Consider the following 11,455-nt stretch of genomic DNA (forward strand, 5'->3'; position numbering starts at 1 on the left):
GCCATTCCATCAACGCGTCCATGCCCTCGGTTATCCTCCATCCACTTCATGATAGAGTCGCCTGTGGCTCTGTCAAGCACCTGTCGGCCCTCATCCGTGCGCTTCGCTCCTTGTCGCACTGCGAGCCATCCCATCAACGTATCGCGTGCTGTTGATGGACGTGTCGTTCATTCTCTCGGCCATTTCATACTCTCATGGAAACCTTCTCTTGTAGCCTTCCCCCAACCAAGGGATTTCCCCCGTTTTTCGGCCCATGGGTCGTGGTTCTTGGGGGGTTTGTCGGCCCGCGCCGGATTGTGTACAACTATAAGATAGTGGTGCTCGGTTGAGACGGTTGGACCGCAGAGCGAAGGACGGGTGAGGTGAGCGACGAGTTCCCCACATCCCTCTTGTGACTTTGGGATGCAACACCTCCCCCCCCCTCGGCGAGTGCTAAGGCTACCTTCCACCTACGAGCTTGGCTACTTTCGGGCCGTTTTCAGGTCTCGCGGGGGCACAATGCACTCGGGGTGGCCAACGGGGCTCGATATGCGATGAATGATGGTGGATCGTGTCCAGGGCCGAGGCATCGACTACAGTGAGCTCTCGCCCGGGCCGCGGTGTGATCAAGGAGCGCGGCGAACGTTTTTTCCGTCGTGAGCTACATGCGGCTTGTATCGACACGGAAGGTCCTGAACCCGTGTGCATAAGTAAACCAAAAGCTATTAAAAAGAAGTGTTTCTTTTTGTGATCCAATGATATATTTCAAATAAATATAAGTTTTTTTTAATTTACACTTTTAAGAAATAAAAAATTACATTAAAAATATACTTTTTTGCTTAAATTAAACGTAAATAATCAGGTTGAGATATCTTGATTTTTAATTTATTTACATTATTTAAAAAAAATAAAAAATGACATGGCTATTGAGGTGGCCATGTATGAATGATATGGTCATCCATGTGGCAAGCTGGATGATTGATGACATGGAATGCATAGGTGGAAAGATGAGGTGGTGAATGGGATCCCCTCATTTGCCATATCATATGATGACGTGTCAAAATGGTGATATGTAATGATTAGGTGGTAAAAAAGGACGTGATGAGTTGGCAAGGTTGCGATGGGGCATGCTTGGTGGCTCATGAGGTGGCGAGTGATGTGGCAAGCCATGCAAGCAATACTTACACGTGGCATGTGAGGTGGTGGATGACATGGAACTTAAGGTGAAGTGGCATGCAAGGTAGGAGTGGAGGGTGGTGGATAAGTTGGCAATTAGAGTGCAAGCCAATTGTTATGGTCAAAGTGTTGACTGTGGTGGTGTGGAAGGTGAGATGGGGTGATGACATGGATCTTTGGTGACATGGAAGTCTCTTTGTATGAGGAGGACTAGCCAACTAGGATTGGGAGTGTAGAACCAAGCCATGGTTGGTTGACAAGCGTCAAAATTTTTAGGTTTAGTATTTACCAAACCTAAGGAGGTACACCTCAAGTGAATGGTGCAAGTGAAAACAATTAAAACGATGAAAACTTGTCTTTTCCTTACTCAAATTGACTCAATTTTTTTTCTATGAGGACCTTACACTAAAAGTTATGACATATATGAAAATCAAAATGAGTGGCAATGTACATTATTTATTAGATTTTTTAAAAAATCTATATCAAGGTTCTCTGAGCAGTCTTTGTTATTTTCTAAGGTAGATCTTTAAAAAATGAACCGTTGAAGTTCATTTTTTTTGTGCATGGTCACATTCTTTGGGTCATAATCTATCAAATGACTATTGGATCTTGCAAAATAAGCTCTACATCATTAGATATCTGGTGTTAAAACATTAGTCTTTTGTAAATAGAAATTCTAACAAAGAAAAATGAATATTAGTTATGCAAAAATCCAAAAAATTATCGATAGACCAAGGTAAATTGCTTGCGAAGTGAACACTTCATGTGCAAGAGGGTAAGTAAAGAAGAAAAGCCCATAAAAGTTATAAGTATTTCTTCATCAAGGTCTCAATGTTGTGACAAGGTGTGACAGGCTCAACCAGATTAGTCCTTGCACAATAAAATTACCATGTAGATGTGAAAAAATGAAGATTAGAGCTTTCCATTGTGTTTGCAACTATGTGCTTTGTGTGGCTACCAAATCTTGCCTCTTCAAAGTAAGTGCAAGCAAGTCGAATGTACATAGGAATGGCAAAAAAGAGGTTGTTTTTTGGCTGTCTTAGTCGAGGCAATTGCTGAAAGTGGGTACACCTTATCATGCATATACCCATTGAATCTACAATTGTGGTTTTGACTTGAAAGATATATGGATTGTGCTCGTCTATAATAGTTTTGTTCTTTAGATCTTGTCTGTCAAAGGCTAATAATTATTAATTTTGAAAAATTGAGTTGAAAACTCAATAATTGATGTAATTGACTAGCAAAGGGAGGCCGCGTAGTGCTATCAAGCACGCATTCTTTATGAATGATGAAATGAAAAGCTTTCTATAGTGGTCATTGGAATACCCAAAGTTATCAAAACTTACTAAAGGAAGCTCTTGTATAAAAAGAGAAAATGGGGGGGGGGGGGGGGGGGGGGGGGGGGGGGGGTGGTGGTTGGTTTAATATGGGAATCAATGCACTAAAACTGCTACGGTAATAAAGGTACTTATTTCTACAAAGATGAGGTGCACTAAAAGTACGTAGGTTTGTTGCCATTTGTTGTTATTCCTATGAAAACCTTCGAAACATACATATGACGTGGAACCTCAAGCCCTACCACTTCATCATAGGCAACCTGCAGGGCGACATCGATCTTAAGTATGTGAGGACATATGTAGCTTCAAACATCTTCATGAAGGCCTTTGAACAAACAAGTTGATGAGATTTGAAATCATGGTTAGAGAAATGGCACTTCTAATTATCCCCACACACACACACACACACACACACACAAGAAGATAATGTCTTACCATTGTAGCTAGAATCCTAAGAGATCTCAACTATGCAAGCAAGGAGTAATTAAAGCATGTGAGTATATAGCATATAGCACTCGAGAGTAAGGTGGAAAGGCTGCTTGAATCATGGGTTCAATCATGGTGGATAATAAGGTGTAACTTGGTAAATGGAAAGTAGCCTCTTAATTACCCCTTAAAGGGTGGGTCAATCCCTTCAAATTAAGAGAGCTCGACTTATTTTTACAAGGCATTCACAAAGTGAACACGGGAGTACAAAATCCTACGCTTAGTAACCATACAATAAGTGAGTCATGAAACGATCATTTGCATGCTTAGCATTTCCTCGACATGAAGATACTTCGGCTATACACTCTTTTATGCAGTTGGCATAGATTTGTAGCCATATGGGACGTATTTATTCACTCAAGAATGTTGCTATCACATTGACCAGCAAGAAGCTGAGTTACAGGGGCATTGCAGCACAAAGGCTGAGTAAAAGGGTGTTCAAGTGGCAATATGTTTGACGTAGCATGGAGCATTGCAGTACAAAGGCTGAGTAAAAGGGTGTTCAAGTGGCAATATGTTTGACGTGGAACCTCGAGCCCTACCACTTCATCATAGACGGGGCCTTGGTTGGCGACATTGATCTTAAGTAAGTACTTGAGGACATATGTAGCTTAAAACATCTTCACAAAGGCCTTTGAACAAACAAGCTGATGAGATTTAGAGTCGTGCTTGGGGACGGAGAAATGGCATTGAGAGGCTTCTTATTAGCAAAAACACACACACAAAAGAAGATAATATCTTACAATTGTGGCTATAATCCTCAACTTTATTGCAAGCAAGGAGTCTTGAAATCAAGACTTTGGTATTGAAGGAAGACAAATCTACTCTCGAGAGAGCATAGGCAGGGGTCTGTACATCACTAGTTTTGCATAGGGTGCAAACCAAATGAGTGTGACGAAGGGTAGACCAGCCGGCGCTCCACACAACTCATACCCTGCACATGCAAGTAAGCAGACAGTCCATGTGAGATAATTGCTTAATTATAGAACTGTATAATTATAGAGAGAGAGAGAGAGAGAGAGTGAGAGAGAGGGGGAGACTATTACGAGCTGCAATTGCCGTTGGGCCCAACGATGAGGCGAGCAATTCTGATGTCGAGATGCTGGGCAGAGCAGGTGTCGGAGGTGAGCTTGGGGAGCTTGGCCTGAATGCAGAGACAAATGGCGGTGAGGGACAAGTCGAGGGTGGCGATGTTGAGGGCAGCGAGGGCGGTGCAGCAGGCGAGGCGGGAGATAGGGGACAGAATAATGGATGGAGAAGTCTGATTGTAGAGGGCGGTGCAGACGGGCAAGAGGTTGAGGAGGGGCGCGCACTCAAGTGCCGACGGTGGTACAGAAGAGGGCGGAGGAAGCTGCGGCGCAGGTGGAGGAGGAGGGGGCTGCGACGCCGGAGGAGGAAGCGGGGGCTGAGACCCCGGGGGCGGTGGCGGGGACTGTGCCGAGCTCATCATGATCGCCGCTGCAGCCATCACCACCATTACCAACTCGCACACATGGACGCCCGACATTTCTCCCTCGTCTCTCCCTGACTCCCTCTCTCTCTCTCTCTCTCTCTCTCTCGGCCGCCTCCTTCTTTTATACTGTGCCCTAATCCCTCTAATTGGCGCGCGCAGATCAAGCATTATCATCAGCAGCAGAAACAACAGCAGCAGCTGTACTAAAATAGTGTGGCCACACCGCTGGCTACCGCAACCAACTTGCAGCATGCACTCCCGGCATTCAATCTCTTTCACGCCCCTGCGCTAACCCCTTTTCTATATTTCGCATGACTCCATAGTTCCAGAGCGGCCACCATGTGCCCGATACACACCGCCCATGATGCTGCCCTTCCGTTTTGGGTATGTGCCTATCGCCCAATTTTATTGGCATGTAAGTTAGTGGGCATTCATTGTGGCAAAAACGTTTTCAATAAAATGATGAAGCACCATGAACTAGGTAAGCTCGAGACTGGAGCAACATTGAGAAGCGGCATGAATCACGACAAACAATGGACTCTCTCTCTCTCTCTCTCTCTCTCTCTCTCTCCATAGTGGCAAGCTTCCTACTGAGAATCAACAAGCTAGGGAAGTAAAGTGATGAAGCTTAATCATGGCAGAGTGAAAACTTGTTAAAGCAATCTCATTCGAATGGTTACATGAGCATAATTGAACAGATAATTGTTTGATGTTGATTGTTTTGAGGAGTTCTCTTCAAAAACAAAATTAGATTAGGATATCTTCCCTTTAGTCACGCAAAGTCCCTTTCTCATACACAAGTCGTGGCACTTAATAGGTTTCAACACAACATCCCATTAATCGAACAACATTCTTATGAACCGTTTCTCTCAGTAGGATTGTCTCTCGAGCACAAAAGACTGCATCTGGGCAACTTTCGTAGAGGATAGTTTTTCTGGAAAAAAAACACCGTTAAGGTTAGTGTAGTTATTGTTGGTAAAGCTAGCTTAGATTGATGTGCCCCTTCATTATAAGCATGCCTCATGACTTTATCACTTGTTTTTCTTGCAATCATCAGCTAGTTTTATGGGATTGGCCCACACACCCACACCCGCATGTCGCAGAGGTTGAACCATAGCAAGCATGCTCGAAGCCCCTCACCTTTATCGCTAGGCCAACTCACCCAAGTGAAACTATTCTTTAAAAACAATGTCCAAATGAATGGAAGCCTGCTGGTATATTGGTGATTCGATTGAAAGCTTTGTATTTTGCGCTAACATAACCATCTCAACCCCACCCGCACTTGTGCCAGGGTCATTCATTGTCGAGCTCCATGTTATTCCCTTTTTCCCCATGGCCAAGCCATTGTAGGCACGTGAATTACCCATCGATTCACATCTATTTTGCCTATCTTTGGGAAGATGATGTGTAGGCAGCTTTAGAACAATTAATAAAGGTGTCCTCCCACCATTCGAGTGCAACTTGATCTCTCTCTCTCTCTCTCTCTCTCTCTCTCTCTCTCTCTCACACTCACACACACACACACACACACACACACACACACACACACACGTCCAAAACGAGTCCAAAACTTGCATTGTTTTTTGCTATTTATATACATGCTTTGGTAGGCCAATATGAGACAATGACGCACTTCATCTTTGCATCGGTTGGATGTATTGTCTGGTTGGATGTCTTGTAACATTCAATGCACTAGTAACTTGTGTGTAGCGGAAATTGATAACATAGTGAGCATTTTGATTTCCTATGGCCTCTTCTTTTAGGTGGTTCAAGAGCTGCACCATCACTTTCTTCAGAAGAGGAAGAGTATGAGGAGGATGGAGAAGAGGGTGACCTCTTTCTGGCCTTTTTCTTCCCTCGTTCCTCCTTGTCTGCACCATCACTTTCTTTAGCAGAGGAAGAGGATGAAGAAGATGGAGAAGAGGGTGACCTCTTTCTCGCCTTTTTCTTCTCTTGTTTTCTCTCTTCCCTCCTTGAATTATGGTGTAGAGAAGAATGCGATGGTCTTCTCCGTTTAGGGGGTGTTGGAGAGCATTTTTCCCACCGTCTTCGTGGAGCCATCTCCGCTGAGGTGGCAGGAGACTCACTTCTTTCTCGTTCTTTCAGTGGGAGATCTACCGTTGAAACTTGGTGTCATAAAATCTAATATCTAATATCTAACCAACCCAAATGATTTTCTCATATTAAATTGATCACTTAATGTGGGAGAATAAACGGGAACAAGTGTTAAGATATAGACATGTGCTTATAGATCTATCTCAACACGAGGCCAATGGTAAAGGTGCCCAAATGAGAGATGGTCTATCAAAGAGCGAGGCTAACAAATGGAGCATAAGACCTTAGGGTTAGCTTCATTGAAGACCTCCAATAATGTGAGTAAAAGTCCTTTGACCTTAGGTAAGCTAGGGCTAAGCTTGAGACGTGGGAACCCGACCCAGCTCAAGGTGCTTGTCATGCTTGATGACTAAGGTGCTTGAGGTGCTTGATGATTGAGGTGCTTGAGGTGCTTAATGATTGAGATGCTTGAGGTGTTTGACATGCTTGAGATGCTAGGGTTGCACTTGAGGTGAGAACACAGACCAAGCTTAAAGTGCTTAAGAGCCAAGCTTGTGGTGGGAACTGGGCCTATGCATGAGGGGCTTGAGGTGTCAAAAAGTCAAATATTCAATCCCTACAAAGAGGGGGCAAGCCCTACATGAGGGGGGATGAGAGAGAACACCCACACACTCACACAAGGCATGCATGGTACAAAGAAAGCAAAAGGGACACTTGTCAAGTTCCTCCTCATGTTGCCCTCATGGTGTGCCTCAAGCCTATTGGTTGGCCACCCAAGGGGTCCAATAATAATTTAGGAGATTTAATTAATTGATTTAGCATTTATCTAGCCCTCTCTCTCAAAGGGTAAAGGGGGACACTTGTCTCAAGGCTACCCTTGCTGCTTGTAATGCCTCCTGCTTGTGATTGGCTAGGCCAGGAGGGGTCCAATGAGCTTCAAGCATGAGCTACAAGGGGGGGTCGACCCAAGAAAGCTAGGGGGTTTCTTAGGGGGTATACTCACCCACACACCCTCTCCTTCTCCAAGTAAGTAGAGGTTGAGAGCCTACACCAACACTCTTGGATATGGAGTGCAAATCCAACCAAGATCCATGCTTCAATGCTAAAGCTTGCCATCTCCTTCTTCTTAATTACTATGATATTATGTATGCTAGCAACAAGAGTTATGATAAGTGAGTAACTAATTCTTTCTCCTACGAAATGTTTCTTCTTCCTCTTCCCTGCTAGCTCTCTCCACCTTCGAAGGTGTTTGAGGTCTTGGGACTAAGGCTTGGGATAGTTAACGCTTTCTTCAAGTTTATGTTATGTTTGTGATGCATGAAGCTTTCAATCTTCATTGCATCACCTAGGTCACAAGGAACACAAAGATTGTATTGTAACAAGTCTCTCTTAATGGGAGAAATCATAATACAAATGCCTATTGGAGGGGGGACCGGCTCCACCTAAATCCGGTCCTCAACTGTTGTCATGTTCTCTAAATTCTCTCTCTTGCAAAAGTATTGTTCATGCCAAGTTAACTAATTGCTATGATTATGTTGCTATATTCAATTATGTTCACCCGCTATGCTCACAAAGTCATTTCTCAAAAGTACTCTCATTAATTTTCGCTACTCTCAAACTAAATAGGCCAATTCCATTACATTGGTATCAGAGCATTTGGTTTCTCTTTTCTTGCTTAAGAAGAGAGGTCCTTAAGTAGCCTATAAATGGTCGGTGTTATTAATTATATTAGGGTAAGTGGAACTGGGATCTATTATCGGTTTTGTTGAGCCCACTATGTGGGGAATGGTGCACACCTCGGGAGATTTGGAGGTAATAATGGAGTCTTTTTAGACTTGCCTACGGCTTTACCATTATTGAGCCATAAGAAGTCCGAAAGGAGCTAGCCCTTGGCAACTCTGCTATGTTAGATCTACTCCTCTACTCTCTATAATTAACCACTTTGAGCCGTGGGTGTAGATACTTAAGAGCCGATTTTCAAAGGCTAAGAGGAGTGGCAACTAAGGTTTTGAATTGCCAAAGCATACACTAAGTACATACATAAATTTTGTTAACATGGCTGACAATAATCAAGAGAGTAGAATGAACATTGATAGCTTTGATTTTGCACATGAAGGTGCTAATGATGATGCTCCCATGTTTGTGAATTATCTCGTCACTAGGTTGCAGCAAGCTATGGGCAACCCTGCTTTGCAAGCCGAAGTTACTTAACAACTTCGTGCTTATGGAATTTCCCTTCCTCTCCAAGAGGAGAGAGAGCTTAGGAGGCCTCTTGAAGAGACCCCCAAAAGAAGACTCTCTCCCATTCGAGAGGAGGAATCCAAAGAGCAAGAAACAAAACAAAGTTTAAGTTCCTCTGAAGATGTGGCTCCACGAAGACAGTGGTCTAGACGATCACCCACTCCTCCCAAGAGGAAAAGATCAACACATAGTCGTTGTCCTCATCACTCTGAAAGGCAAGAGAGGAAACAAAGGAAGAAAAGGGCTAGGAAGAGGTCACCCTCTTCTCCTTCTTCTTCACGTTCCTCCTCTTCTGACGAAAGTTATGGCTATTCTCCTAGAGAATACAAGAGGGGAGGACATCGCAAATCATTTCCTGCATGGCGAAGGTCACAAAACCTAAAGAAGTTCAAGGAGGGAGGAAAGAGTATCTCTTTTCTCACCTATGATGGACCTTCGGTGCTACCGACAAAGTGTTGGCCTTCATCCAGCAATTTGATGCGGCCTTTGGAGATGAGAGCTTCACAGAGTCCTCCAAGCTACGCCATGTAGCTATGCACTTCCAAAAATCAGCTCGTCAATGGTGGGCTAGCCTTCGTGGAAATGGTGAAGCCCCAAAGACATGGAAAACTCTACGAGTTTCCATCATGAAGCAATTCCTTGCAAGCGATGCAAAGGACAAAGTGCTTACCAAATGGCGCAGCTTGAAGCTCCTCTCCCATGAGTCTATCCACAAATATGTAGACAAGTTTTGGGATTTACATCTCAAGGCTATTGTCTTTCAAAAGATAGACTTTGCCGAGCAAAGGCAACAATTCTGTGCGGGATTACCTGAAGAGATGGCCGAATACATCAACTCTCAACGTCCTGGTACTATTAGCGAAGTAATCAATCACACCATGGTTGCTTCACACATCAATTTCCATCAAGGGGCTAGACGTAATGTCAAGCCCATGGAAAACAAAGACAAAAATGACGCAAAGGGGAAAACCAATGTTCAAAATACTTCCCAAGTCAATTCCAACAACAACAACAATCGGTCCAAGGAGAAGGGAGTTTACAAAGGTAAAAACAAACTCTCTCCTGAAGAGCTTGAAGCTTTTCGCAAGGACCATATGTGTTTCAAGTGTGGGGAGCAAGGACATGGCTATCGTTCTTTCCGCAAGAAGAATACTCGAAATGAGACTCCTAGGGCTTCCACCATCGAAGCTCCAAAAGAGGATGCTCATTGCAAAGGATCATCACTTTCCTATGCTTGGGGAAAAGTACGAGAGCATGACGCCTTCATCTTGTTTGACCCTGGCTCTACTCTCAACTTCATATCAACGGAGTTGGTCACTAAGTTGGGCATTCAAGCTTTTGAGATGGGAGATATAGTAGTGGCTGATGCAGCTTTCAAGGGACAACAAGCCTCCGTTACTCCCTTGATTGGGAAGTTGAGGCTTCATGTCCAAAGCTATGTCGACAAAGAAAATTTCTTCATCTCTCCTCTCCAACATGAGGATGTTATCCTAGGGGCACCATGGTTTGATTGCATGGCTGCCAACATAAAGTTCCCTGAAAGGAAAATCTACTTCACCTACAAGGGAAAGAACATATATATAGATGCTAGTGAGCGTGGTCGCACTATTCCACTTGTAAATCCTCATGCTTTTGATAAGTCAATGAAGAGCTCAGTTTCTGCGTACATGATTTTTGTAAAAGAGTCTCTAAAAGATACTAATGTTTCATCAAATGTAAATGGTAGGAATCAAGAAGAGTTAGACTTGTCTAATTTTCTAAAAGGATTCCAAGATGTGTTCATCAATGATATCCCTATGGACTTACCTCCAAAACGAGGGGATGATGACCATCGCATTGAGCTCCTTCCTGGAAGCTCAAGCCTCCTTATCGAGTCTCACAAGCTCAACAAGAGGAGATCATGAGGCAAGTACAAGAGCTGGTAGACAAAGGGATGGTGAGGCCTAGTTCCTCTCCCTTTTGTTCTCCAATCCTTCTAGTATAAAATAAAGATGGTACATACCGTATGTGTGTGGACTATTGAGCACTAAACCATATCACTATCAAAAACAGATTTTCTGTACCTCGGGTAGAAGATCTGTTTGATAAGCTACAAGGCTCTACCTACTTCAGTAGGATTGACCTTAAGAGTGGCTGTCATCAAATAAGGATAGTGTATGAAGATATCTTAAAGACCGCGTTTCGCACAACGTTTGGTCTTTATGAATATCTAGTCATGCCTTTTGGCTTGACCAATGCACCAGCTACGTTCAATCGTTTGATGGAGAAAATTTTAGACCATACCGCAAATTCACTGGAGTGTTCTTTGATGATATCATCATCTACTCCAAGTCTCTGGAGGAACATAAGCAACATCTCCAAGTGATTTTTCAAGCATTGAGGGAGAATAAGCTTTTTCTCAACCAAAAAAAAAAGCGAATTCTTCCTTCAAGAGATTCAATACCTAGGTCATATTATCTCTAAAGATGGTATCCGAATGGATCCATCAAAGTTAGAGGTAATAAAAGCATGGCCTAACCCAAGAAATCTACATGAGCTAAGAAGCTTTGTTGGTATGTGTGCATACTTTAGACGCTTCATAGCAAAATTCTCTCAACTAGCACGACCACGACACGACTTAACTAAGAAGAACATTAAGTTTGTATGGACTGCTAAGGAGCAAAATGCTTTTGAAAATCTCAAAGAGAAGCTTACTTCCCAACCAGTCCTCGTGCTTCCGGATCTCTCA

The 11,455-nt window shown here is 43.5% G+C and overlaps 1 protein-coding gene across 1 annotated transcript; it reads right to left on the minus strand.

Moving 5' to 3' along the window:
* Positions 1 to 4,020: 4,020 nt before the first annotated feature.
* LOC147434116 (uncharacterized) lies at positions 4,021 to 4,748 on the minus strand. The gene has a single exon (XM_086489891.1). It carries the CDS (start codon positions 4,681 to 4,683, stop codon positions 4,021 to 4,023), a length of 663 nt encoding a protein of 220 aa, XP_086346017.1. The 5' UTR covers positions 4,684 to 4,748.
* Positions 4,749 to 11,455: the final 6,707 nt, after the last annotated feature.

Source organism: Adiantum capillus-veneris, chromosome 19 (assembly GCF_014529385.1).
Source record: "Adiantum capillus-veneris isolate H3 chromosome 19, ASM1452938v2, whole genome shotgun sequence".
Lineage (NCBI taxonomy): Eukaryota > Viridiplantae > Streptophyta > Polypodiopsida > Polypodiales > Pteridaceae > Adiantum > Adiantum capillus-veneris.